The sequence below is a fragment of the Polyodon spathula genome, chromosome 6 (assembly GCF_017654505.1).
Source record: "Polyodon spathula isolate WHYD16114869_AA chromosome 6, ASM1765450v1, whole genome shotgun sequence".
In the NCBI taxonomy this organism is placed as follows: Eukaryota; Metazoa; Chordata; class Actinopteri; order Acipenseriformes; family Polyodontidae; genus Polyodon; species Polyodon spathula.
In genome coordinates, this window is record NC_054539.1 from 74,327,924 (window position 1) to 74,355,852 (window position 27,929).

Here is a 27,929-nt window from a genome sequence, read left to right on the forward strand (position 1 = left end):
TTGTAAATCTAATGTAAAAGGTGATACATTCTATTATCTGTTTAACTACATCCCAGTGAATGAGTTCTGCAGCTGGGTCCCTGACTTGAATGTGTGTCCTCGTTGCAGATCCCTTCATGTTTCCCTGAGCCTGACAGGTGACAATGAAGATGAGGCTGTCTGTGGCAGCTGCTGCTGTCCTGGCTGCTCTGTTATTTACCTCGGTTGAGGCCCAAGGTAAACAATCTTATTTTTTCTTCTTACTCTTGATCAAGACAGTGCAGATTTCAGCATTCTTTCTTCTCTATTTTTGCTTTTTTAAATAAGTTTTTGGGCACTGCTGTATTGCTTTTTCTTCCCCTGTTCTTTCGATTGTATTGTTTCATTTTCAGGTCTTTTTTTATGATTTGCATTTATTTCTACAGAACATGCTTAGTGCAGGTAATAAGATAATATATTTAGTTGGATATTGCACAGGAGGAATATTATAAAAAAAAAACAAAAAAAAAAAACAACAACACCAAATATTATAGACAGTTTTTAGCCTCATTTACATATCTAGATTATTACCTCAAAATTGATTTTTTACTACATGACCTTATCGACAAACTATATTGAACGTAGTTTACTCGCGTGACAGGATAGATACATGGTGTGTCTGCACACATTGGACACAGGGTGGTGCTCAAACATCACTGCGTCTTAAATGTTTCGATAATGTTCTGGTACCACCGGTGCACCAATCAATACAGTGTTGTATAACCCGTGATTCTGGAGGAAACTGGGACTTAACCCACAAGGTGTGTGAAGCTGGAATGTGTTCTTGCGGTAGGTTAGTTTCAAGCAACGGGTTAAGACCTGCATAAGAGACTGTAACATAACACCAACAGCGATATTTGTGGTCCACTGCTAATTAAACATTCCTAGATAGAATCATTTTGTGGCACTTTTCAAAGTGTTAATTGAATTTGTCATACACATGTTTAAGAATGAAGGCTTAATTAATGTATTTGTCTATATATTTATGTATTTATTTGGCAAAGCAGACATTTTTTAAAATTTTAATTAACATGACAAGTATAACATCAACATGCAGATGTACATGTTATAATTCAAAAAATAGTGTAATTCAGATAGTTGTACAAAGAAGCCCTGGAGGCAAAATGAGAGAAAACAATACAGTGCTCCCTTGCCTTAAGACTCTCGGTTATAACACGCCTCTGATATACACTCCTACAGCATTTCCCTCAATTCCCTATACTGGTGATTCAGCAATTGTTCTACAGTAAATACAGTACCAGTGTTGTTCAAACTGTAAACAACTTCTCAGTCTAACTTCCGTTTCTGTCTCTCCCTTTTGATACAGTATCTGAACTGAAGAAAAGCTGCGCTGGCACTTTATAACACAGACATCTTATTCAGCATTAATTTTATAACTAAATAAATATTAGGCCTACTACGTCGTTATCTTTCCAAATATATTTACTTTTTTGCTGTGAGAGGAGCTGCGGCTTTCTCCGGGAGACGCTCCGGCAGCTGAACCTGGGGCGAGCCCATCCCCTCTTCCCCTCTCCCAACCTGCTCTCCTTCTTGCACTTGGTTTGCTGGTCTATCGCTTCAAACTGAACTCCTGACCACCATTAAGCCAGGCTTTTTATAGTTTAAAAACTGCAAATTAAAATGATCCACGAGTGGGAATGTTACCTTTTTTGTAAAAAAAAAAAATATAGCGTTGATTACATGGTGCTTTATGCATGGTTAATTCACAGAAAGTGACATTTTTGCTTCACTATATTGAGGGAGTTAGCCCATTTTTTAAAATTTTTTTGTATTTTAGTCAGATCTGTGTTGTTATGTGTCCCGCGGTGCGCGATGCCCCTCTACCCCACCCCTCGTTTATATCGCTCTTTGGTTACAACGCTCATGTGAAGTTAATAGATAGTTGAGGCACCTTTAACTATAATAACATATTTTTAAATGATTAGGATATTTGTTAATGAGCTTTTGGCATGATTCTTTAGTGATTTTTGACCATTCTCAAAATTGTTCCAGTTCATTTGTATTCTGAGGACTTCTCATGTGCACAGCCATCTTCAATTCATACCAAAGATTCGCAATCAGATTTAGATCAGGACTTTGATTAGGAGATTCCAGAACCTTGATTTTATTCTACTTTAACCATTCTGAAGTAAATTTTGATGTGTGCTTTGGATCGTTGAAACGTCCAGTTGAGTTTTAAACCAAGTTTTGTAATGGAGGGTTTCAGATGATTGGCCAATATCTTTTGGTATACTATGGAATCCATTTTACCATGTAATGGATCTAAATTTCCTGTGCCATTAGCAGAAAAAGAGCCCCATAGAAGGACATTACCACCTCCATGCTTGACAGTAGGTATGGCATTCTTTTCTTTGTATGCCTCACCGGACTTTCTCCAAACGTAACGACTATCAGCATGACCAAATAGCTCTTTTTTTGTTTTGTTTCATCACTCCACAAAACCTTTGACCAGAACTCATATCCTTCATTTAAATGCCGTTTTATCCTTGTGATGTTTTCCTAAGAGTGGCTTTTTCCTTGGCCTGCGACCATTGAGACCTTCACCATGCAATACTCGACCTCTGGTTGAAATGGAAACTCCAGTCCCACCTGCAGCCAATTGACTTTGAATATCTTTGGCAGTCAATCTGAGATTGTTATTAACCTTCCTCACAATTCTTCTACTTGTTCTTGGTGAAAGAACCTTCTTTCTTCCAGACTGAGGGAGTGTTGCATCAGTACCACAAGACTTGTACTTCTTGATAAGAGAAACAATAATTGAAATTGGGATACTCAAATGCTTGGAAATCTTCTTGTATCCTTCTCCAGCTTTATGATAATAAATAATTTTCTGCCTAAGGTCTTCAGATAACTCTTTACTTTTTTCTATATTGACTTATTGGTAATTACAGCAATTATCCTGTGCCAAACCCTTTTATACTCTCTAAGAATGTTCTCCTACAATCAAGCATTTTCTAGACTTTTCTGGAATTAGGTTCTGAAATTTCTAGCACCTTTTAGACAATACTGTCATAGCATCAAAGGATATGAATACTTTTGAATTAGCATTTTTGGAGTTTTGCAAAAAAAACTGCTGAAATAAATAAAACTTTTTTCCCCCCTCATCCACAAAAGAAAAACTTTTGAAGATTAGGTTTCATTTAGCTTATATTTGTAAATATCACCAAAATGTAGTTTAATTCAAAGAATTAACTTTGTTATCAAAATGTTTTCAATTTAAGGGAAAGAAAACCTTTGTTACATAGGGCCTTGCCTTTACAAACGTAGTTTGGAATTTAAGCCAGACAGACATCAGAGAAATACAACAGGAAAGGTATTTTTTCAAGATGAAAGCATTTTTTAAGTCATTTGAGAATGGAAAACACTTACCACTACCTCTGAAAAAAGATTTTTTGTTCTTGACGAAGAAAAAATATGTTTAGTGGTGTTTTAAAAAGTTGTTGAAAGCCATTTAGTTGCTTAAAAACAAAATAATGGCGCATCCGGTAAAGGCGCTCCGCGTGGAGTGCAGGATGTGCCCTATAGCCTGGAGATTGCCGGTTCGAGACCAGGCTATTCCACTGCTGACTGTGGACAGTAGCTCCCAGGGGGCGGCTCACGATTGGCCGAGGTGGGGGAGGGCTTAGGTCAGCCAGGGTGTCCTCGGCTCACCGTGCACCAGCGACCCCTGTGGTCTGGCCGGGCGCCTGCGGGCTTGCCTGTAAGCTTCCCAGAGCTGTGTTGTCCTCCGATGCTGTAGCTCTGAGGTGGCTACAGTGTGAAAAGAAGCGGTCGGCTGACGGCACATGCTTTGGAGGACAGAGTGTGTTCATCCTCGCCACTCTCGAGTCAGCACGGGGGCGGTAGTGGTGAACTGAGCCTTAAAAATAATTGGCTATTTCAAATTGAGAGAAAAAACAGGGTGAAAATCAATTGGTGACTACTAAATTAAAATTAAAAATAAATAAAATAATAATAATAATAATAATAATAATAATGAAACCAACATGTTTTGTAACCTTTCAGTTAGTAACTAGAAACAATCCCATGTGTAGAGATATGAAAAAAAAAGATATGAAAAAAGTTTCTTTTATTATTTTGGGAAATGTTTTTCTCTCCAAACAGCTGGACGGGTTAAAGTATGCAGCATATCAGTCTGAGATAACCCTAGAGTATATTTGTCCTGTTTTGTTTAGGCTTTCACCATGAATGTCGAATTTTTTGCTGAGGGGGGAACCATTTTCTTTCGAATATATTGAAACAGCTGGGAAATTAAAATTTATGAACACAGTCCAGCCTTCTTAAATAAACTACTGTATCTTATAACAAGTTCAATCAGAGCGCTTCTCGAATTGATTATCAGATTTTGAAGCTAAACTTTTGTTTTGTGTTTTGAAGAGGGAAAAAAAAACCCAAAACTAAAATTTCAACAAAGGTCGCGCATATTTGGAAGCTCTTAAGATGGTGGTATAATAAGTGTTAGAAGAAAAAAGGTCCCGGAAGGACAATAACAGCCAGTACAACTGATGACAGCCCACTTTTAGATTGTCACTTATTACATACAAATATATCACAATATATAATAGAGATGAATACAACATTTTGGGAAATTTTTAATAAAAAAAAAAATGGTTTAAACTCAATTTGCATTGCATGTACTGTGTGGTGTATTGTCTTGTAAATCAACGGATAGTAGAATTTCGATTATCCAAACTTATTTATAATCTGAAAAGCTCATAATAAAATGCATGACCATACCAGGCATAGAAACTGAAATTCTCCAGGGTAAAATGTATAATGAAATAAGAAAGCAAGTTCCATATTTTCAAAGCATCTACTTTTAAAAAACTGTGGCACATTCTGAGAGTTTATACCAGTCTTTAACTTAATTCTGTGTTTTAAAGTTACAAAATGAAACAGACCTTGAAATATTTTACATAGCTGTTTGGTTCTGGTTTCATAAAATGAACCCACTTCCACCAAGATGAATTTAAATATCACTGCAAACTGCTACCATGCGCCCCTATTGAGCATTGACGGTCTTTATTTGGAAGTTACGAAAGCGTATTAAGTGTGTTTTCTTTTCCTTTTCAAATGTTTATTGCTAAATTTCTAAATTTCTAAAGAAATGCAAGCAGGGACAACTGAAATTATTTTAGAATGTTACAGATTAAGATAAGAACTAATCACTGATCTGAACATGGCCCGGTCTCAACTGTTTTGAATGAGAAGCGTCCAGGCTACTGTACTGCATTGCTGGTTCAGAACGTTGTCAAATGTTATCAGTTTATGGGTCACTTTATTGGATTCTAGAACAGCAGTTTGCAAAGTATATAAAACAGTATTCGTGTTTATGATGTGCTACTTGTCAAATGTTAAGTTCTATTAATTTTGATAGATAACGTAACGAAAGAGAAAGTCAGTTACAATATTAAACATGCTGCCTTAGGTCAGCTCAGACCATCTAAACAGAGATATAAACTGTCAACACTAGAGGATTAGCACTCTGCACTGTTCAGAGTGACTGTCAACATCTCACATTTACAGCAGTGGTATGCTCTAACCAGTCTACACTACTACAGTTTTAAACCGTACATTTTAAGATGCACTTTTTAAAGAGGACACATTTTTATCCACCCTACAATCCCCCTTTTTTTGTGGTAGCATGTTATTGTAATTCATTCCAGATTATTAAGGGTAATTGCACATTTCTGAATGGTTGAAAGATTTTGAAGTATGATATTATAAAGAAAAAAATATTAAATCTTGGAAATAGATATATGCTTTCCTAATAATTTTGACATACATCACGCTGCGTATTTTTGCTGGTGCATATTTTTTATCAGCACATCAGGTTTCACAGACCCGATCAACACTAATCCTGGACACGCTAATAGTCTAAAACAAAATATCAACAGTCTGCCTGAGCACGTCAGAGATTTCAAACACTTATGCCTGATTTTGAGAGGCAATTTTCTTAGATATCCATTTTAAGAACCGAGTCTTTACAGCGCCAGGTCTCAATTTGTAACGGTTTGTTGAAGTTCTTTGAAGTTTCAAGACTTTCCCCACAGTCAGTCTGACAGTTTGGTTGGAAACGGCTCCTTTGGATACAGGAAGTGAACGAGTAGGGCTGCTGCTGACACTCCAGCAGTCAGCCCAGGACACTGCTGGCTCTCTTACGTTTATCTCCAAGGTTGGTGGTCCTACTTTTCCATGTACCAATAAAGCTTTGCTCAGGTCACTTGTGTCTGCCTTTGCATTAAATTTGTCCTGAGCTGTGGCTTCTCAACAGTATTTTAGAATGATATTCTTGCATCCAACACAGTTGTAACTACCTTGCATGCATTACACTATGTCACTTATTGCACTACTGAAAATATGTTCATGTGTGGAAGTAAAACACAGTAAACAGTTGAGCACGTGCATGGGTATTAGAACATTTCATTTTACTAACTGCTGCATGATATGTACATTGTAACGGTGATTATAAAGCCTTATTCCCTTAGTTAATAGATCTTGATATGATTGTCAAGATACTGCACTGCATTGTGTTTTTAAGGTGGTCCCGCTTCATATGGCCTATTAATTACATCTGTATGTATTTGTGTGTGTCCGTATGTATGAGGGGGTGTGTTTGTACATTTACGAAATATCGATTTGGCAAAACTAAAAACAAACTACATTGTAAAGTTAAAAGTTGCAACTTAAAAATAGTGTTCCAAGAAATGACTGAACATTGCCCTTTCTGTAAGTTAGAAAGAAAGAAAAAGAAAAAATGGAAGCAGCTGTTGTATCTAATTAGCATTGTTCTACCTCACAGGCGTAAGTCTTCAGAATTCTTTGACAGATGTTTGGCAAACCATTTCAAATCCAAAACATCAGGGAATGAATAGCTAACATGACTCCAGTAACCTTGTTCACAAGCAGTGGGAAAGAGGCTATAAAATAAAGCATGTCTGAGCATGAGGACGGCTTCAAAGAGAATATCATTTTAAAATATGTTTATAAGCTCTGTGGGGTCCTTCTTGTACATGGGAGCTTTTGTCCAGTGCGGAAAGTTGTTTCAAGCAGCTTTTCCTGTATATGTGCATGGTGCTGTGATACAAGTTCAGTGTGAATAGAGAGTTTTGTCAAACACCCCTTAATAAGTTGTTTTTGTAAGTTCTCTATGTATGTGTATTTCAACTGTGTCTTTCTTCCTGTTATTGTGTGAAACAGTTCTCATCGTTCTAATCATGCCACCAGTGTATAAGAAAAGAGTACACACATGCACCACCTGTTGTGTATTCTTTTAAGAGGTTTGCAATGGATTTCTGTCTTTTGATATGTGTTTTGTCTAACATATATTAAGAGAACATGTACTTGAAAACAACTACAAGTGTGTGTTAATATCACCCAGCAATAGTAGAGTATATGTCAGAGTATACGACTCCATTGTATAATCGGTGAATGAAGAATGAAGACTTGTAATTGACTGTTCTGTTTCATTATATGTAAGCAACCCGTTTAGGCTGGTTTAGCATGCTTTGTGATGGTTGCACCTGGCATGTATGAAATTGTTTTTGAAACAATGTGTATTTCACTGTGTTTTCTTGGTTTTGTGTGCTTGATTTGCTGGCCATATACACATGGTCTAAGCAATTCAAGCGAGTGTCATTTTTTTCCCTAAATGGCTCTTCAAATCTGTGATGTTTTGTTACTTTTGTCACCTGTGTGTTACTCATTCTCTCTCCAACAATGAACTTCAACCCAGAAGTCTTTATTTGTTGGAAACAAATTTATGCAAAAAAGATGTTAAAGCTTTGCTTCAGTTTACATCATTAACATTCATTATTTTTAGGCTGTGATCATTTTAAAAGTAATGCCCATTCATTTTTTTACTTGCAGTTGATCCACCTTCAGACTTGAAATTTAAAATTATAAATGAAAGCACAGTACAAATGTCATGGAGGCGGTCATTCAATAGAATACAGGGATACAAAGTGACAGTGGTTCCTACTACAGGTAAGCAGGGTTTAGTTTGGAATTAAACGTTTTTAAATTCAATTTCAAGGTAATTTAAGAGAATGGCATAATAGCAGATATTCTGCGGCTACTCATCCAACTCTTAAAATGTAGCTTTCATGTTTTACTTTCTTGGGCTCTTGTTTTGAACTTGCGGTATATATAGTACTCTCCAAGACCCAGCTTATATTCTTATTATTCATCTTTTCAGCAGAAGCATGTAGCTGGTGGCATTTCAGTCCATGTCTTACTCTTAGTAGTACTGTGTCTGGGGTTATGTGTTCATGTCATTTTAATCATGTGATGTTCTAAATATATTACTGTGTATTTATTTTATTTGTAGCTTTATGCAAAGTTCAACCCTAACTCATTAATTAGTGGTTCATAAATATTAAAATATACAAAGGGAATCCCCTATATTGTTAACTATCCCCTTAATATAACGATCTCTACAGTATATACTTCTTGTTAAGATTTCTAAAATCATTCTGTTCATTGCATTGCAGATGGTCCTGCTAAAGATCTGAATCTCCCAGCTACTGCCTCAGAGACATTAATTACAGATTTAATTCCAGATATAGAGTATGTAGTAACCATAAATTCATATGATGAAAAGGAAGAAAGTTTACCAATCTTTGGCCAACTCACAAGTAAGTATTTTTTGTTTTCCATATGTACATGTTTAAAATATTTTTTGTGAAATTTGAATATAATAAGCACTATTAAATGTATATGCCAACATTTTTTATGATATGCTTTTTTGTATATTCTATATAACAACAAATCATCTTTGAGTGACAAAAGTTGTCTTTAAGATATTGTACAGACATTACAAATCAGAATTTATTTTAGATTCATTCTGTGACCAACTAGAATATTATCATGTAGTCTTCTACTTTTAACTTTCTCAATCAATCATTCAATCAATCACTCAATCAATCAATTATTTATTCAACCAATTAGGTTTTACTGAAAAAAGGTTCTAGTTTACATTTGAAACCTTGCATCTCAGACACTCAGGTTGTGAGTAAAGTGACCAGTATCCTACGGTACATGCTCTCGGACAGGACTTTACAGTCTTAATATTTGCTTTAAATGGCAACATAGATTTTAAGTCGCCTAGACAATTTCAACAAATTTAACAAGTGTCTGCACTCACAAAAACATTTGATAAGTTAAAAATAGTATCAATATTCTCTACTGCAGTCTTTACCTATGTATAACTGACCTTGTTTTCACCTTGAAACACCTAACTGTTGCTGCGATCAGTTATCTAACAGGTAACGACACTGTATCGAACACTAATGCTTCAGTGCTAACCAGGGGGACGTGCAAGGGAATGTGTTTCAAGGGCAGTTATAAGTTCTATGATAGTTACTAAGGTTTTTGGATATAGCCATTAAACCATGGTAAAGTCCTCTTATTTCAAAGTGTGCCATTGTATCTTTAATGGCCATGTGTAGACAGGATGTGGGGTGTAGTGCTACTCAACTTACTGCATGACCACTGTACAAAGTAGACCTAGATTTGGATAGCTTGGCTTCAGGTAATATGGCTTACTTTGTAACATATTTCTTCAATAGACTGATCCAGGTATGCATTCATCACTCTTCATGAAAAAAGAGCGAATTATTGTTACCTAACTTGGTTTAATGGCAGTAGTTGTAGAAAGATTATTCATAATTTCCTCAGGAAGGTAACCTCTGAAGTTTCATGATCCAGTTATTATAAGTGCTGGGATATGGAAAATATTAGTCTCATGAAACTTAAACTCCCTCCCTTCATGTTCGCCTCACTCTAATATGCACCAATGTGCTCACGTTCCAGTTCAGTCAAGCGGTACATCACCGAGAGGACCACGAGTGAGGAAACCCGACACCCAGGTTGTTGTTAGTAAGTATGAGGTTTTCCGTTTCTCATTATTTTCTATCTAGTAAGACCAGTTCAGTTCAATAAATGTTTTACTGTACGATTCGTTTGGGTTTTCACAAAAGTCAGCAGACTTTTTAATTTAATTGTGTCAATGTCTTAATTTAGCTGTATTGGTTCTCACCTTAAGTGGCTCTTCATCAAAAGTTGTGGCTATGGTATGGAGCTGGCTATGAAATGTATACAGGATTTCTTATTCAAACAAGTAGTTACCCATGCAATAACACGTGTGACATATGGCATTTTCAAAGTTCAGTGTAATGCTGTGCTCAGTATGAGAGCTGGATGAGGTTGGGTCATATTGAAATCAAGTGACTTACAGTAAGCATGGTTACAATGTGAGTCATTGGCTACATTCTCAAGTCTTCAACTTTAATGTCCAAACACAGCGGAACGGATGGAATTAAAAAAAAAATCAGTTGCCTTTTGGGACTGGAGTTGCTTCAAATTTAAGACAGGAGCCAAAGGGTTAATGTTTCCGTGAATCACAAATTTAAGACAGGAGCCAAAGGATTAATGTTAACATGAATCTCAAATTTAAGACAGGACACAAAGGATTGACATTTACGTGAATCTCAAATTTAAGACAGGACACAAAGGATTAATGTTTACGTGAATCTCAAATTTAAGACAGGAGCCAAAGGATTAATGTTTACGTGAATCTCAAATTTAAGACAGGACCCAAAGGATTGACGTTTACGTGAATCTCAAATTTAAGACAGGAGCCAAAGGATTAATGTTTACATGAATCTCAAATTTAAGACAGGAGCCAAAGGATTAATGTTTACATGAATCTCAAATTTAAGACAGGAGCCAAAGGATTAATGTTTACGTGAATCTCAAATTTAAGACAGGACCCAAAGGATTGACGTTTACGTGAATCTCAAATTTAAGACAGGAGCCAAAGGATTAATGTTTACGTGAATCTCAAATTTAAGACAGGACCCAAAGGATTAATGTTTACATGAATCTCAAATTTAAGACAGGAGCCAAAGGATTAATGTTTACGTGAATCTCAAATTTAAGACAGGAGCCAAAGGATTAATGTTTACGTGAATCTCAAATTTAAGACAGGAGCCAAAGGATTAATGTTTACGTGAATCTCAAATTTAAGACAGGAGCCAAAGGATTAATGTTTACGTGAATCTCAAATTTAAGACAGGAGCCAAAGGATTGATGTTTACGTGAATCTCAAATTTAAGACAGGAGCCAAAGGATTAATGTTTACGTGAATCACAAATTTAAGACAGGAGCCAAAGGATTAATGTTTACATGAATCACAAATTTAAGACAGGAGCCAAAGGATTAATGTTTACGTGAATCACAAATTTAAGACAGGAGCCAAAGGATTAATGTTTACGTGAATCTCAAATTTAAGACAGGAGCCAAAGGATTAATGTTTACGTGAATCACAAATTTAAGACAGGAGCCAAAGGATTAATGTTTACGTGAATCTCAAATTTAAAACAGGAGCCAAAGGATTAATGTTTACATGAATCTCAAATTTAAGACAGGAGCCAAAGGATTAATGTTTACGTGAATCTCAAATTTAAGACAGGACCCAAAGGATTAATGTTTACATGAATCTCAAATTTAAGACAGGAGCCAAAGGATTAATGTTTACGTGAATCTCAAATTTAAAACAGGAGCCAAAGGATTAAAGTTTACATGAATCTCAAATTTAAGACAGGACACAAAGGATTGACATTTACGTGAATCTCAAATTTAAGACAGGACACAAAGGATTGACATTTACGTGAATCTCAAATTTAAGACAGGACCCAAAGGATTGACGTTTACGTGAATCTCAAATTTAAGACAGGACACAAAGGATTGACGTTTACGTGAATCTCAAATTTAAGACAGGACCCAAAGGATTTACGTTTACATGAATCTCAAATTTAAGACAGGACCCAAAGGATTTACGTTTACATGAATCTCAAATTTAAGACAGGAGCCAAAGGATTAATGTTTACGTGAATCTCAAATTTAAGACAGGACCCAAAGGATTAACGTTTACGTGAATCTCAAATTTAAAACAGGAGCCAAAAGATTAAAGTTTCCGTGAATCTCAAATTTAAGACAGGACACAAAGGATTGACGTTTACGTGAATCTCAAATTTAAGACAGGACCCAAAGGATTTACGTTTACATGAATCTCAAATTTAAAACAGGAGCCAAAAGATTAAAGTTTCCGTGAATCTCCAATTTAAGACAGGGCCCAAAGGATGAAAGTTTACGTGAATTATCCAAGTTGTCGTTATTGAATCATTAAAAAAAACAAAACATAAATTGCACTTTTTTTGTTTTTGTTTAAGTGCACATTTGTCTAATACTGATGTGTTGGATGTGCAATAACACACTAGCGGCTGCTTTTACAGAGGTATACTGACACTAATCTTGGACTGCTTAATGTTACTTTAGATAGGGAGTCCAAGACTAGTGCTATTCAGGGTCTGTGAAACCAGCTGTATGAGGTGTTACTTGTGTTTGAACTATATTCAGGGAGTCTAGAGAATTCCACTACTACCACAGAACCAATAAACACTCATCTTTATTAACCAACTTAGTGAACCAACTTTAGTATGAACAATCTTTAATGGGTAAGGTACAGTAGAATACGGAGCCTGCATTCTCATTCAAACCCAGTGTTTTTAGTGAAGACTGCCAGTGTGTACTAGGGAATTTGTGATGGTCCAAGTGAACCCCAAAAACAATACTGTTTAAATTTTGATATTACAGGATAAAACTGGATTTAAAATTGTTCTGTTTTTTCTTCTTCTCCTTTCTTAGAATGCTCCGTAAGTGCGCTGGCAGATTTAGTTTTTCTTGTCGATGGCTCATGGAGTGTTGGGAGAGAGAATTTCAAATACATAAGAAACATAATTGCTGCGATCACATCTGCTTTTGACATTGGGGAGGATAAAACCAGAGTTGGCATTGTGCAGTACAGTACGGATACCAGGACTGAATTCAACTTAAACCAATACTTTAACAGAGGTGAACTGCTCAAAGCAATAAATACCCTGCCTTATAAAGGAGGAAACACAATGACAGGTAAGCTATAGAATATTTCCTCGTTGTGTGACATGTGCTATAGATATAATATATCTATATATATATTTATATATATATATTATATATAATATATATAATGGAAAAATACATTAAAAATTAAATTTATTTTAATAAACTTAATTTCAACTATTTTGTAATGTTTTTTGTATTAGTTCTGAATATATCTGAAAAAACCTGATGAATATTAGTTTGTGTTCAGCATTGCATGGAATTCAGATACATTTACCCTTAAAGCTTTAACTAATGAAGTTTATTTAAGAGCTCATAAGATATTTAGTCGTACCGCTAATGTAGCTCTGTGGTAAATTATCTGTGAATGGCCTTGATATGACTGTTGACAAACCCAACTGACCACCTCCTTGTTTATTTCTTGAAACGACTGACATAAAACTCAAATAAATTGCCAAATATCAACACACTGATTAGAATTAAAATGTGAAGTATTTAATATATAAGCATATGCAAAGCTTGTTACCTCTTATTGTGTTTCTTATTATTTTGTTTAATCTAGGTGAAGCCATGGATTACTTAATTAAAAACACATTTACTGAGGCATCTGGAGCCAGGAAAGGATTTCCCAAAGTGGCAGTGATCATCACTGATGGGAAATCACAGGACCCTGTGGAGAATTATGCAAGGAAGCTTCGGAATATTGGCGTAGAGATTTTCGTTTTAGGTTGGTGTTGAGCTGCATAACAAAACAACAAAAACAGGCGAGGTTCAGATTTTGTCTGTCTGTTAAATTATTTATTGAATCCATTTTTTCCCACTTTAATTTCCAGATCAAAAAGCAATATTCTTGTTTTATAGTGATTTTAATAAAAAAAAAAAAAAAAAACCCTCAACATTAAATCTTTGAAGACCATTTTAACTGGTTTCATTCTACAAATGATTTCAAAATGTCCGGAAATGTTCTCATATGCATCTGCAGGGTGAATTCCAGTGTCATTATTTCAAAACTGCTCACGTAGACAGTAAACTGACTGGCTTTCCCCAAGCTCTCCTAGTTGGCATGGGATCACAGTGTGTGCTGCTGAGTTGAGTACGCTGTAGCTCTTTGATTGTAACAATCTGTGGGCATCTTATATGCGATTTGTTTATGTAACCCAATGCAGGAATCAAAGGAGCAGATGTAGACGAAATGAGACAAGTGGCCTCCAGCCCCTTTCACAAGCATGTGTTTAACGTAGCTAACTTCAACCTGATTAAAGACGTACAGCATGAACTAATTTCCCAAGTGTGTGCTGGCGTTGATGAGCAGCTCAATGAACTTGTGAGTGGTGAAGAAGGTAAGGCTGCTTTTACTTAAAATACGGTATTGTGAGATAGCGACTGTCCTGGTTACAACCTAACATATGGCAAATGTACTGTGCCTGTGAATGTAAGATAATGCACATTGCAACTGTATTGACTAACATTGTGCACATGAAATGTTGACAGTAAATGGAAAAATTTGGCTCTCTGTAGTTTTTTTTTTCTCCATACTGCCTGCTCAACAAATTTGTATGCAGGAATTCTAACTTATTTTTGAAGTGAACCCTTTTTCATTTGGTATAAAGATATTTACAAGTTGGTGCAAGACATTCTTAACCACCTTTTAAAAAATGTCCCATAGCTGCATATCTGTGTGTTGAACAGCCTACTGTTTATCTGCATATGGCTTCTACCTTCAATACAGATACAGTCTTGTTTATTCACAATATCAGTGCAGAAATATCACAATATCAATGGAGAAGAACAAGGCCTTTTTATATTGTTTTACTCTTCCATTATCAGCCACCTCAAAACCAAAATATTTCTATACTTCACTGCGCACAGACTTTTAGCAAGTCTGGAAGTAATTGAATCCAGTTGCTCTGCGTGTAAATGCTGACTCACGACACCTCTAAAAGCATTTTAAGTATGGTGTCATACCACCTTTTGCATTATTTTGATGTGTCTTGATGTTTAAAAGTACTTCTCATTTATAATACCAAAAGTTCACGTTTTCAAAATACATTAATAATAGTGTAAGTAATGAACCGTTAATGCATGCGCATATCTCAAAATAATGCAAAATGGATGGCCAATGGTGTTTAATGCAGCATGCAAATAGCGTTTGGTACCTAAACACAAATCTATGGAATACAATGGTTAAATCATACTTTAGTGGGTGGTGTTTGCCTATGAGACTGATAGTGATTGGTATGCATAGGGATTGTTGTGTCTTAAAATAAAATAAACTTGATTATACTGTGTTTTTAGCAGTATTAGCAATACAAAGTATGTCTCCCACAAAATTTTCGATCGTGGTGCCTGCCCCTAATTATTTATGTACACACACACACACACATAGATTAGTCATGGACTCAACTGCTGCAAATAATGTTTTATGCAACATTTTAACTTTGCAATCTTTGTTTTCTTAGATGTTGAGCCAGCATCAAACTTACAAGTTACCGGAATCTCATCCAAATCCATGAGGATCACATGGGAAGCATCTTCGGGGCAGATAACAGGCTACAAGCTGCAGCTCATTCCAATGTTAGCTGGCAGCAAACGGCAGGAGCTGTATGTGGGTCCCAATGTCACATTCGTTAACGCCAGGGATCTGTCTCCGGAAACGGAGTACCAGATCAACTTGTTTGCTTTGAAAGGCCTGACACCAAGTGAACCTGTAATGGTGATGGAGACAACCCAGCCTGTCAAAGTGTCCTTGGGTAAGTATTAGAGTAGATAACACTGCCAGGAAATAGTCAGTGAACACAGTAGCATGAGTATCTATACCGGAAAGCACACCTAATGCTAATGTTCTGCCTCCTCCAGAGTGCTCACTTGGAGTCGATGTTCAAGCTGATGTTGTCCTTTTGGTTGATGGCTCATACAGTATTGGTCTGTCTAATTTTGCCAAAGTGAGAGGCTTCCTGGAAGTTTTGGTGAAATCGTTTCACATTGGACCCAGGAAGATTCAGATAAGCCTTGTCCAGTACAGCAGGGATCCTTACACCGAGTTTGCTCTGAACACGCACCACAATCTTGATGCTGTGCTGAAGGCTGTACGCAATTTCCCCTACAGAGGAGGCTCTACAAACACAGGGAAAGCAATGACCTACGTGAGAGAAAAAATATTTGTCCCCAGCAAAGGAGCTCGGCTAAATGTTCCGAGAGTCATGATTCTCATCACAGACGGTAAATCGTCAGATGCTTTCAAAGATCCTGCTACTCAGCTACGGACCTCAGGTGTGGAAATCTTTGCTGTTGGTGTGAAAGACGCTGTCCGCAGTGAACTGGAATCCATAGCCAACTCCCCTGCTGAGACCCATGTTTACACCGTAGAAGACTTTGATGCTTTCCAAAGGATATCAACTGAGCTCACCCAGCAAATATGCTTGAGAATTGAGCAAGAACTCCGTGCTATTAAAATGAGATGTAAGTAGTCAGTCATTTGAAAGAGGCTTCTCTATTTATGTAGAACGTTTAACTTATTGCTTTCTAGAACATTTAAAACATCTCAATGCACATGCAGGCCAATACATTTAACACTGTAATGATACAGCATACACCTGAACATTTAAAACATCTCAATGCACATGCAGGCCAATGCATTTAACACTGTAGACATCCTTTCTCCATCTCCCAATTAAGTCCTACCTGTCATACCCTCTCAATTTGATCTTCCTCTATAAGGACCAGTTCTCCAGTAAGACAGGTGTACTCAGTCACTTTGGGGAAGATGAAACTGCACATGTTAAAACCCCCCACAGTTAGATGAACATGTATCCCAAACAGTTTTAAACACATTTAATATCCATTGTTGAACCTCAGCTGTGGCGGGTAGCCTCTGTACCACAGGTGCACATATTTGAACACATCTTAGAAAAATGTAGTTGTTTACCAGAAATCCCAGTAATAGGGAATAGCACTGTGCTCTCCTGAAGGCCCGTCATGTGGGTGAGTCAAAAAATAAAATTCCTGTGACACTGACTGAAGAACATTGCAGAACCTTGGCAGACATGTCTTCAGCAGGGCCAGCACAGGGCCACTTGTGCACGTGATAGCTTTACTTTGAACATATTTTTAGAATCCTGTTGCATGGCAGGGAATGCACTGCCTCTCCCACTGTGGTTTTGCTTTCATTTTGGGTGGCTGGAGAAAGCCTTTTTAAAGTAAACTGTCTGGATTGCCTTTTCAATGCATTGTATTATCAGCAATCAAATTGAAAGATTAGCATAGCCTGGTCTAAAAGCAAACTTCATTTGCACTGAGGGGAGTCAGATGCTATAAAGAAGTAGCAAAACATTTAGGAGTCAGTCCATCTGGAAACGTGTCGAAAGACAACATCTCCTGTTGCAAAGTACAGTTTCATCTGCGGGCGTGACACATTTGTGTTTACAGATAAGTGGTATAATAGGAAAAGAAATCAGAACCCTGTAAAAGTAATTCTGTTGCATAATCTGAGACACAGCAGTCTCTAGCTTAGTGGTTAAAAAGTTAAGCGGCACACAGTGAAAACAGCACAGCTGTTAACAATTGAAATTATAATTGCTGTAATGAAAAGAAAATTTGACAAGCACTGGAGTTACATTAATAATACATTAAATACATCGTTTCAAAACCTATTAGTCACGGCTCTCTTTCGAGCCACCACACATGCAGTTATATTGTTCTAAGTTATATTAAGAAGCATTTCTCATGATGCCAGTTATAACTGAACCAGAGGCCAGTGCAATGCCAGCACAAGTTAACACAGTTTGCTGTTGTTAACTGTTTGTAAGTACTATAGCAACAAGACTTGTATGGATAATTTGACATAACTCTTCATTACTGTTGAATGTGTTCGTTGAATGGTTACAACATTCTTAACCTCAGTGGATACAGTTAGCCCAGTATTTAGGAGCTTTGTGATGGTGGTCCACTATGAAAGGCGCTATATAAAATAAAGATTGATTGATTATAAATTATAGCTCAATATGTTTTCCAGAAGGCTAATGTCTGTAAAGTTGTCTGTTTGCAGTGTGTAGAGTATGTATTACAATCAGAAAGATTATTATTATTATTATTATTATTATTATTATTATTATTATTATTAATAATTAAGCAAATCAATGGTTCTGGCTGACTCACTTTAACCTCGGATTAAATTACCTAAACATGAAGCACATTTCACGTGTTTCCAATACCAGTCTCAGTCAAATAGCTAGTCCCCTGATGAACAATATCGTTAAAGAAGGATTTATGTTTTCACCTCAAGGCCTGGACACACTAACGCTTCGCGTCACTTCACTTTTTATTTTTTTATTTTTTGATGCGAGGTAGACAGTGCCACACAAGTAAGTCTATACCCAAGCGTCAATTCCCTTTCCCGGGTAAAAAAAAAGTACTTTATAGCATTCCATTTAACATGAGAATCCCCTGCCTCCCCCACTGCTGCTCTTACCTAATACATAGAAAACATGGCAGTGTTCTGGGAAGATGTGGAATGTGTGACATTAACAGAAGAGTAGGAATAGATTTATACTGTACATCAGTTTGAACATATACTGAGCATCAAAAGAAACGTATCACTTATATACTGAGCATCAAAAGAAACGTATCACTTATATTTGAGCATCAAAAGAAACTTATCACTTATATACTGAGCATCAAAAGAAACGTATCACTTATATTTGAGCATCAAAAGAAACGTATCACTTATATTTGAGCATCAAAAGAAACGTATCACTTATATACTGAGCATCAAAAGAAACATATCACTTATATACTGAGCATCAAAAGAAACATATCACTTATATTTGAGCATCAAAAGAAGCTTATCACTTATGTTTGAGCAGCAAATGAAACGTATCACATATTTGAGCATCAAAAGAAATGTATCATTTATATTTGAGCATCAAAAAAAATGTATCGCTTATATTTGCGCATCAAAAGAAACTTATCACTTATATTTGGATACAATTCGCTAGATGTGATCGAAAAATGACAACCTCTGTTTTAGAGCAGGTGCAAGGTCTCGTGGCTTCCCTCCGGCCATTAACTGAAAAGCAACAAAGGCCTTGACCTCCTGTGTTAAGAGGGCAATATACTGGAGCACTGAAAGAAGAAAGAAAACGACATGCTGTAGACTGGGTCACAAAGCTTGAGAGCAAGGCTGCTTATAAACTGTGTTAGAACTTGAGTGCAGAAGAAACTTTTTTATATCACTGCAAAAGTTAGGTTGAATGTTCTGTATGTTAATGTTGGCACAAGTGTCTATTTTTTGTAGAAAGATTACAATAAGCCCTTTATTTTTTAAAGGCCCTTAATGATTAAAGCACACTTACATCAACTATGAGCTGGCTCCATCTAATGAGTAAAACAGAGTTTTCCCTGTATATTGAAAAAAAAAATGGGATAATGGAAGTTTGGGCTATAAATCAAATTTCTCCTTTTTAGCTTTGGTTTCTCCAAGGGATCTTGAGTTTTCTGAAGTGACATCTAGAAGTTTCCGAACCAGCTGGTCTACAGACTCTGCAGATGTCCAGTCCTTCCTTGTTAAATATGGAGCAGCCTCGGGTGGAGATGAAATCACCATCTCAGTCCCAGCAGAAACTACCTCAATCGTCCTGACAAATCTAATTCCTCTCACAAAGTACAACGTCAGCGTGCTTTCACAGTATGATAAAGGAGACAGCTTTCCATTGAAGGGATCCGAGACAACTCTCGAAGGTAATGTTTAGGTCTTTTCATGGCTCAAAATCTTTTTATTATTTTAGGAAGCTACTATAGTAATATATAGTCACCCAGATACAATGTCAAACTGTAAAAAAATCTTATAATATAAAAATAAAGAAAGAGAGAGAAGTGAGTCCTTTTGTACACTTGCATTTGCTGTACCAGTAATCAGAATCTGAGCAGAGAATGCCTGTGATGGCAGTGTTTGGAGTTTCTTAGTATCAATCTTTGGGTTCTTATATGACTGCAAGGGTGTTATCTCCCAGCGGGCAATGAGAAAGAAATGAACTAATGCCAGTATTCGCTGACAGACCAGCAACTGGCTCTCTCCATCCCTTTACATAGCATTACGTCTTGTACCCTACTGTTATAAACAGGGTGCACAATTATAAACCCAGCTGCAGTAGTCAGTTGTTAAAAGGACAGTAGAATAGGAGCAAAAGTAGCAGAGTCAGAAACTAAAAAGCTACAAGAAATTGAAGTCTGTGACCTTTTCACCTCTGTTAGCTTCAAGTGCTTCAAAGCAAGGTTTACAGAAACAGTTTGGGTGGGCATCGCACACTCCCGATTCAAGCAAATAAATACATACAGAATGGTTTGATCCAAATGGTGCCAAGGAAAAGAAGTTGAACAATCAGCTTCCTAACATCCACTTTCTATAAACCGTGCTCCAATCACAGAACAGGTGCAGCCAACAATTCCTCCTGGAATGAGGACATTTAAATATGGACAGTCATTTTGTAATCCACAGGTTTATTTTAGATGATAAATAGAAGAATATAGGTTTTGGAGTAGCAGATCCACATAAACTCTGAACATGACTGCAAACAGGATCAGTGGGACAGAAGCAATTGTTTCAGGGCGGGTTCAATCTATGGGAAATGTCTAATTCTTTGTGCTCTGTTTCTTTGTTGTAGAACAAGGAACCCCTCACAGTTTGAGGGTATCAGAAGAAACTATGGATAGTTTTCGGGTCACGTGGGGGGCCGCCCCTGGGAATGTTGTGTGGTACCGACTTTCCTACTATCCCATTGGAGGAGGAGACACTAAGGAAACCAGCATCCCGGGAAGCGAGACCACAGTTGTGCTACCGGAACTTTTACCATCCACCACTTACAGAGTTTCTGTTGCTGCAGAATATCAGTCTGGGGTTGGAGGAGAAATGCAAATCGATGGAACTACGAAAGAAGGTAGAGATCCTGCTTCACTCCTCTGCCTCATTTTCACATGTTCCCTTGTATACCTTTGAATAGAAACTGAACGCAAATCATTTCATCATCACTGTTTTTCATTGTTTAATGGCTGAAAAAAAGAATGCTGGTAGTATTCAAGGCTTTGAACAGGAACACATGGCAGGAAATCTGAGGCATGTCAGTGTACCTCTGGGAATCATAATGTGCAAGTTAGCATCTGTACCAGGCACGGCAATGCACAGTAATTTCAACAAGAGTTCCATATGAAACTCATATGCACGTTTTATTTGCTTATGAAACAACAAACACTTGACATCTCTCATTAGCGGTTTATTTGCTGACATGCTGGATTTCTCAAAGCCATCAAAAAGAAGCCATGTTCCATCTGGTTTTACATGGCTACTTGTATCTAGTTGGCCCTCTTATAAAAAGGAAAGGCTTGGCTAGCGTGCATTCTGAGATTTACATACAGATGGCTTCTACTTCCGCTTGCATTCTGAAATGTTCCATGTTTTTATTCTATGCTTATATAAGGGTGATATTAGCCACATCAAAACATGGCTACGGAATTACATTTAATGTATGCTTGACAGCTAAAGGATTTAAATTATATTTATACATCCCCCGTAATACGTATTCATCCATTCATGCTTCGTCCATATGTGTCTGGAGTAGACTTTGCAGTATATGTTTCACTATTCTAATTTTTAAATTTGGATCATAAAATGTATGTTCTGACAAGAGAAATATTTCTGCCAAATTGTTGGTATTTCCATTCAAGTAACCTGCTGCAATACACACTGCTATACCTTTGTATAGGTCATGTAAAAACAGTCACAGATAGTTAGAGCATCTGTCGGTGACAGCTAGTCCAGAAGAGCTTTGCACACACCATTACTAGACAGCTGTTGGTCTAATAAAGGTGTTTATAGAATCGAAGTTTGAATAAATCAAGTTTTTTTTTCTGTGATTTAGCAATTGGACTGTTATAACCCTATAATTAAATATGGAACTTTTATTAGGATCTGTACCTAATATATAGTTGGGGCACAGTGGACTAGATCTGCAAAGATGCTTAAACGTAAGGCAGCAACAGTGCTGCAGGGATCCCTTGTTACATCACATAACACATCTAATCTACCCCTCTAACTCAGGGCAATGCTAAATCCAACTGCTTAAACAGGTCCTAATAAAGTGGTCGGGCCACGTATGATGCCGTCATTACCAGTTAAAATATGCCCAGTCCAATACCTTGCAATTCATTGTGTCTTCTTTCCTTCCTATAGCGAGAGGATCCCCCAGGGACTTGCAGGTTTCTGACTTCACTGTCTCCAGTATGAGGCTGTCCTGGGTTGCAGCTCCGGGTCGGGTGCTGCAGTATCGCATCGCATTCAGACCTTCAGCAGGGGGAGAAGGCAAGGAGATCTCAGCCAAGGGGAGCGCAACCACTGCACTGCTGAAGAACCTGCTGCCCAGCACTGAGTATGACCTGTCTGTGAGCGCCCGGTACTCCTCTGGGCTAGGAGAGCCACTCGCTGGGAAAGGCACAACACTGGAAGGTACAAATTGCAAACACAATTATTGGTAGTTAGCTCTAGTGGGAAGGTTTAGGATTGAAATGGTCAGAGGCTGAGAGCAAAGATGAAAACAATGCTGACACCATTGTGGAGGATCACTTATGGGATGTGTGTGCAGAGGATTTTAAAAAATAAACCTTGTAGGTGTGAAATGATACAGTGAGTCTAAACAAAATTTTGAATATAACTCTGATATTTCATACACCAAGTGGCTCTTTAAGGGAGGTCAAGTCGATAAAGTAACCTAGTAAAGGTGTTTGTCAGTTAATTTTAGTAAAGATCTTATGATGGTGTGTTTAACATTATTAGATGTCTTCTGTATTGTATATTCCACATATATTTGGAATAATTGCAAGTCTTCTCAACAGTCTGGCCTAATATCATTTGAATGATTTAATTGTTCGATAGTAGTATCTTGTAGTCAGGAGTGGAAATAAGGCCTCCAGTCAGCTGTTTCTGTTTGGTACAGCTCTCCACAGTTAACCTGGACTCCAGTCAGCTGTTTCTGTTGCATACAGCTCCCCACAGTTAACTTGGACTCCAATCAGCTGTTTCTGTTTGGTACAGCTCTCCACAGTTAACCTGGACTCCAGTCAGCTGTTTCTGTTTGGTACAGCTCTCCACAGTTAACTTGGACTCCAGTCAGCTGTTTCTGTTTGGTACAGCTCTCCACAGTTAACTTGGACTCCAGTCAGCTGTTTCTGTTTGGTACAGCTCTCCACAGTTAACCTGGACTCCAGTCAGCTGTTTCTGTTTGGTACAGCTCTCCACAGTTAACTTGGACTCCAGTCAGCTGTTTCTGTTTGGTACAGCTCTCCACAGTTAACTTGGACTCCAGTCAGCTGTTTCTGTTTGGTACAGCTCTCCACAGTTAACTTGGACTCCAGTCAGCTGTTTCTGTTTGGTACAGCTCTCCACAGTTAACTTGGACTCCAGTCAGCTGTTTCTGTTTGGTACAGCTCTCCACAGTTAACTTGGACTCCAGTCAGCTGTTTCTGTTTGGTATAGCTCTCCACAGTTAACTTGGACTCCAGTCAGCTGTTTCTGTATGGTACAGCTCTCCACAGTTAACTTGGACTCCAGTCAGCTGTTTCTGTTTGATACAGCTCTCCACAGTTAACTTGGACTCCAGTCAGCTGTTTCTGTTTGGTATAGCTCTCCACAGTTAACTTGGACTCCAGTCAGCTGTTTCTGTTTGGTACAGCTCTCCAGAGTTAACTTGGACTCCAGTCAGCTGTTTCTGTTGCATACAGCTCTCCACAGTTAACTTGGACTCCAGTCAGCTGTTTCTGTTTGGTACAGCTCTCCACAGTTAACTTGGACTCCAGTCAGCTGTTTCTGTTTCATACAGCTCTCCACAGTTAACTTGGACTCCAGTCAGCTGTTTCTGTTGCATACAGCTCTCCACAGTTAACTTGGACTCCAGTCAGCTGTTTCTGTTTGGTACAGCTCTCCACAGTTAACTTGGACTCCAGTCAGCTGTTTCTGTTTCATACAGCTCTCCACAGTTAACTTGGACTCCAGTCAGCTGTTTCTGTTTCATACAGCTCTCCACAGTTAACTTGGACTCCAGTCAGCTGTTTCTGTTTCGTACAGCTCTCCACAGTTAACTTGGACTCCAGTCAGCTGTTTCTGTTTGGTACAGCTCTCCACAGTTAACTTGGACTCCAGTCAGCTGTTTCTGTATGGTACATTATATCTGCGGAGGTGTTTGGTCACTAGTTTCAAGTCGTATCGAGACGACGAGAGGTGTTAACGCCTTTGGAGCCCACATCGACAAACCATTTCGTAAGGGTGTCACATTTTGAACCTGTTCTGTTTTGCCGTACAGCCCTTCTACCACGCGAGAGGTGTCAAGAACCTGAGGTCAAAAGTCGACAAAAGCAGAAAGACAAACCATGTGTCGAGGGAGGTGTCAAGAACCTTGAGGTCAGTGACAAAAAGACAAACCCATGTTCGAGAGCTTGCAGACATTCTGGGTATTGAGATTGATTGTCGTGGGTGTAATTTAGAACCTGAGGGCAGTAGACAAGACAACGTTATGTCGATAGAGTCTCCCCACAGTTAACTTGGACTCCAGTCAGCTGTTTCTGTTTGGTACAGCTCTCCACAGTTAACTTGGACTCCAGTCAGCTGTTTCTGTTTGGTACAGCTCTCCACAGTTAACCTGGACTCCAGTCAGCTGTTTCTGTTTGGTACAGCTCTCCACAGTTAACTTGGACTCCAGTCAGCTGTTTCTGTTTGGTACAGCTCTCCACAGTTAACTTGGACTCCAGTCAGCTGTTTCTGTTTGGTACAGCTCTCCACAGTTAACTTGGACTCCAGTCAGCTGTTTCTGTTTGGTACAGCTCTCCACAGTTAACTTGGACTCCAGTCAGCTGTTTCTGTTGCATACAGCTCTCCACAGTTAACTTGGACTCCAGTCAGCTGTTTCTGTTTGGTACAGCTCTCCACAGTTAACTTGGACTCCAGTCAGCTGTTTCTGTTTGGTACAGCTCTCCACAGTTAACTTGGACTCCAGTCAGCTGTTTCTGTTTGGTACAGCTCTCCACAGTTAACCTGGACTCCAGTCAGCTGTTTCTGTTTGGTACAGCTCTCCACAGTTAACTTGGACTCCAGTCAGCTGTTTCTGTTGCATACAGCTCTCCACAGTTAACTTGGACTCCAGTCAGCTGTTTCTGTTTCATACAGCTCTCCACAGTTAACTTGGACTCCAGTCAGCTGTTTCTGTTTCATACAGCTCTCCACAGTTAACTTGGACTCCAGTCAGCTGTTTCTGTTTCATACAGCTCTCCACAGTTAACTTGGACTCCAGTCAGCTGTTTCTGTTTGGTACAGCTCTCCACAGTTAACTTGGACTCCAGTCAGCTGTTTCTGTTTCATACAGCTCTCCACAGTTAACTTGGACTCCTTGGAGAGTGGATTTTGTGGAGAAAGAATGCTTTTGGCTTTTGAGTCTGACTTTTTTTTAAGACTGAATACATAAATTCTAATGATTTAGGGTTTGATAGTTTCCATTTATACGTGGTAATAAATAATATAATAATAATACTAATAATAATAATAATAATAATAATAAGTTACTTATTATTATTATATAATCAAAATCGTTGTAATTTCCTAACTTTGGATATGCGGAAATTAAATTTCATATTGTGCATTTCGTCTAAATACATGTTTGTGATAATGTGTTTCTTTCAAAACTGCACACTTCAGGCCTATGTACAGCATCTAATGGAAGTGCAAAATAGTTTTTTTAGCTACAATTACTTTTAAACTTTTAAATCCATACTTATTTAAAGAATGCCCTTTTGAAGTCTCTTTTGATAGATTAAGTAAAGGTATCATACCGGTATAATGTTTTGAGTGCTTCTCAGATAACTGTTTCACATGCTTCTCTGGTATGCTGATCACAGCTAAGTTCATGGCCAAGCAAAACAAAAATAGACTTTAACAAACAATCTATAGTATGAAGATTAATAGATTTCAGTGATGCCTGAGCTAAAAGCTGTTTAGAATCAAACAAAATGACTCCTGTTTTTTCAGACAGCAAAAAAGTATTTTGACTGCAGGTTTAATGTCATAAAGACATTTTTATACTGGAACAAAGGCCAGAGGCATAGTTGGGTGTCGGCACATATTTAGTCTGGACTGTCTAGCTTCAGTGCAAGTTCATTAAGGAATTCAAATTCAGTAAAGAAGTAAAGATCACTTAGAAACACCTTGCCTCTTTTGGGAATAATCAGCGGCTTCGCAGTCTGCATGAGATACCATGGTGGGGGTTGAACTATGGATAAAAGCGGATTGAACTTGCATGAAAAACATGCCATGGGCTTGGAAGCCTAATAGTCATATCATAATACCGTTATCTATGCTAGCCTTAAGGACTACTCAAATTGTCTTGTTTAGTCACAGGTTTTGATCCTGAATTTTGTTTGTCAACTTACTATACCAATCTTGAACTGGTTAATTCCGTTACAAAAATTTTACACATAGAAATTGTTACTGCAGTGTTATCGCATCTTTTACAAAAAGGTTGTACTGAATGTATTAAGTTTTAACAGTATGTTTGTACAGTATGTTTATAAATTCACTATTAAAAATATGGATGTTTTACAACAATCTATGTAAAACCAGTACAAAACTGGTGGAACTTTGGCATTAGGTATATGAATTTCAGAAATGTTATTTAAAAAAAAAAAAGGTCCCTTTTAAAGGTTTATATATTTCTGCTTTATTGCTGTCTTATGTGGGGAACACAGTTCTAGAAATCTCACCACCTGTTTATTTGTGTAGTAAATGCAGGAGAAAGCCCCCTCTTGCTTCCTGTTGCATCAAGCACTGATGAAAATGTTGCACCGGTCACCCCCACTGCAAAGAAAAAAGGCAGACCCAGAAAGAACCCTGTACCACAGAAGCTGCCCACACTGAGTGAAGAGAGGGCAGAGAACGGCGAGGCCCAAAATCCACAGCCGCCAAAGGTCTATAAGAAGAGAGGGAGGAAATCAAAAGCTGAGGTGTTGGCGATGCAGCTTGAACAGGGACTGCTGGGAACGCCAGAGCCAGTCACCAAGCAGCTAGAAGAGGAGATCACTGATGAACAAGAGATGACCCTGGGAGGACGACCCAAGAGAAGAGCTGCTAAAGTGTAAGAGCCAGCCTTACCTTGCATCACACCCCCAGAGCGAGACTTCTATCCCTATGTGTGGTGGATAATAATGCGTGACCATCACATTTAGAAAACGTTATTGTAAGTTAATTGAATGGCAGTCACCTATTTTGAAACAGTGATTGTAAATTAATTGAATGGCAATCACCTATTTTGAAAACGTGATTGTAAATTAATTGAATGGCAATCACCTGTTTTTAACATGTGTTGATGGAGCATTATTATCCCCTGCAAGGGATGAAATCACTGGCAACAATAATGTCGTGGAGGCATTTGCATTTTAAATGTTTTCATTTATCTGGGAAAACGTGTCTAATTGTTAACATTATTTGGAATAAATTATTGAGTGAGGGGGAAGTATGCGGAGGGGTCTGGCTGGCTGGCTGGTCGTACACCCATTAATCTGTGTGTCACACTTAGATTTTTGCCTAGATCTGTAGAATTGGTTATAAAACAATTCATAAATTCTAATTCTGTACTATTCACTACATAATGTAGTTTTATGTCTTAATCATTTTTCATCATACTGATAGCTCAGGTTTTCTATTACGACTGTGGCAGGGATTTGTATTACTTAAAACATTTCTGTGACATCACCCTTTTGATATTTTGATAGATTAATTCTGTGACTCTTCTAAGTACAAGTGGCTGTGTGGTTTGAAGAGAAGGGGAGTGTGGGGCAGATATATTGTTTATTAACTAATCCACAGTTTGTGATACGAATCCACAGAAAACGGTTGATCCATCAACAGAGCCAGTCAGAACAAT

The 27,929-nt window shown here is 37.8% G+C and overlaps 1 protein-coding gene across 4 annotated transcripts in view; it reads left to right on the plus strand.

The window, feature by feature from the left end:
* Nucleotides 1–27,929, plus strand: part of LOC121317622 (collagen alpha-1(XII) chain-like) — an 85,857-nt gene that overhangs the window by 3,216 nt on the left and 54,712 nt on the right. For 3 of the 4 annotated variants that reach the window (XM_041253758.1, XM_041253756.1, XM_041253757.1), the window contains exons 2-13: nucleotides 109–216; nucleotides 7,909–8,025; nucleotides 8,532–8,675; nucleotides 9,853–9,918; nucleotides 12,748–13,011; nucleotides 13,544–13,708; nucleotides 14,148–14,321; nucleotides 15,441–15,731; nucleotides 15,838–16,440; nucleotides 19,444–19,716; nucleotides 20,640–20,912; nucleotides 22,202–22,474. In XM_041253758.1, coding sequence (XP_041109692.1) covers nucleotides 144–216; nucleotides 7,909–8,025; nucleotides 8,532–8,675; nucleotides 9,853–9,918; nucleotides 12,748–13,011; nucleotides 13,544–13,708; nucleotides 14,148–14,321; nucleotides 15,441–15,731; nucleotides 15,838–16,440; nucleotides 19,444–19,716; nucleotides 20,640–20,912; nucleotides 22,202–22,474 — 2,716 coding nt within the window. In that variant the 5' untranslated portion in view covers nucleotides 109–143. The remainder of the gene's footprint in view (nucleotides 1–108; nucleotides 217–7,908; nucleotides 8,026–8,531; nucleotides 8,676–9,852; nucleotides 9,919–12,747; nucleotides 13,012–13,543; nucleotides 13,709–14,147; nucleotides 14,322–15,440; nucleotides 15,732–15,837; nucleotides 16,441–19,443; nucleotides 19,717–20,639; nucleotides 20,913–22,201; nucleotides 22,475–27,929) is intronic. The other variant, XM_041253760.1, reaches the window with a different exon arrangement.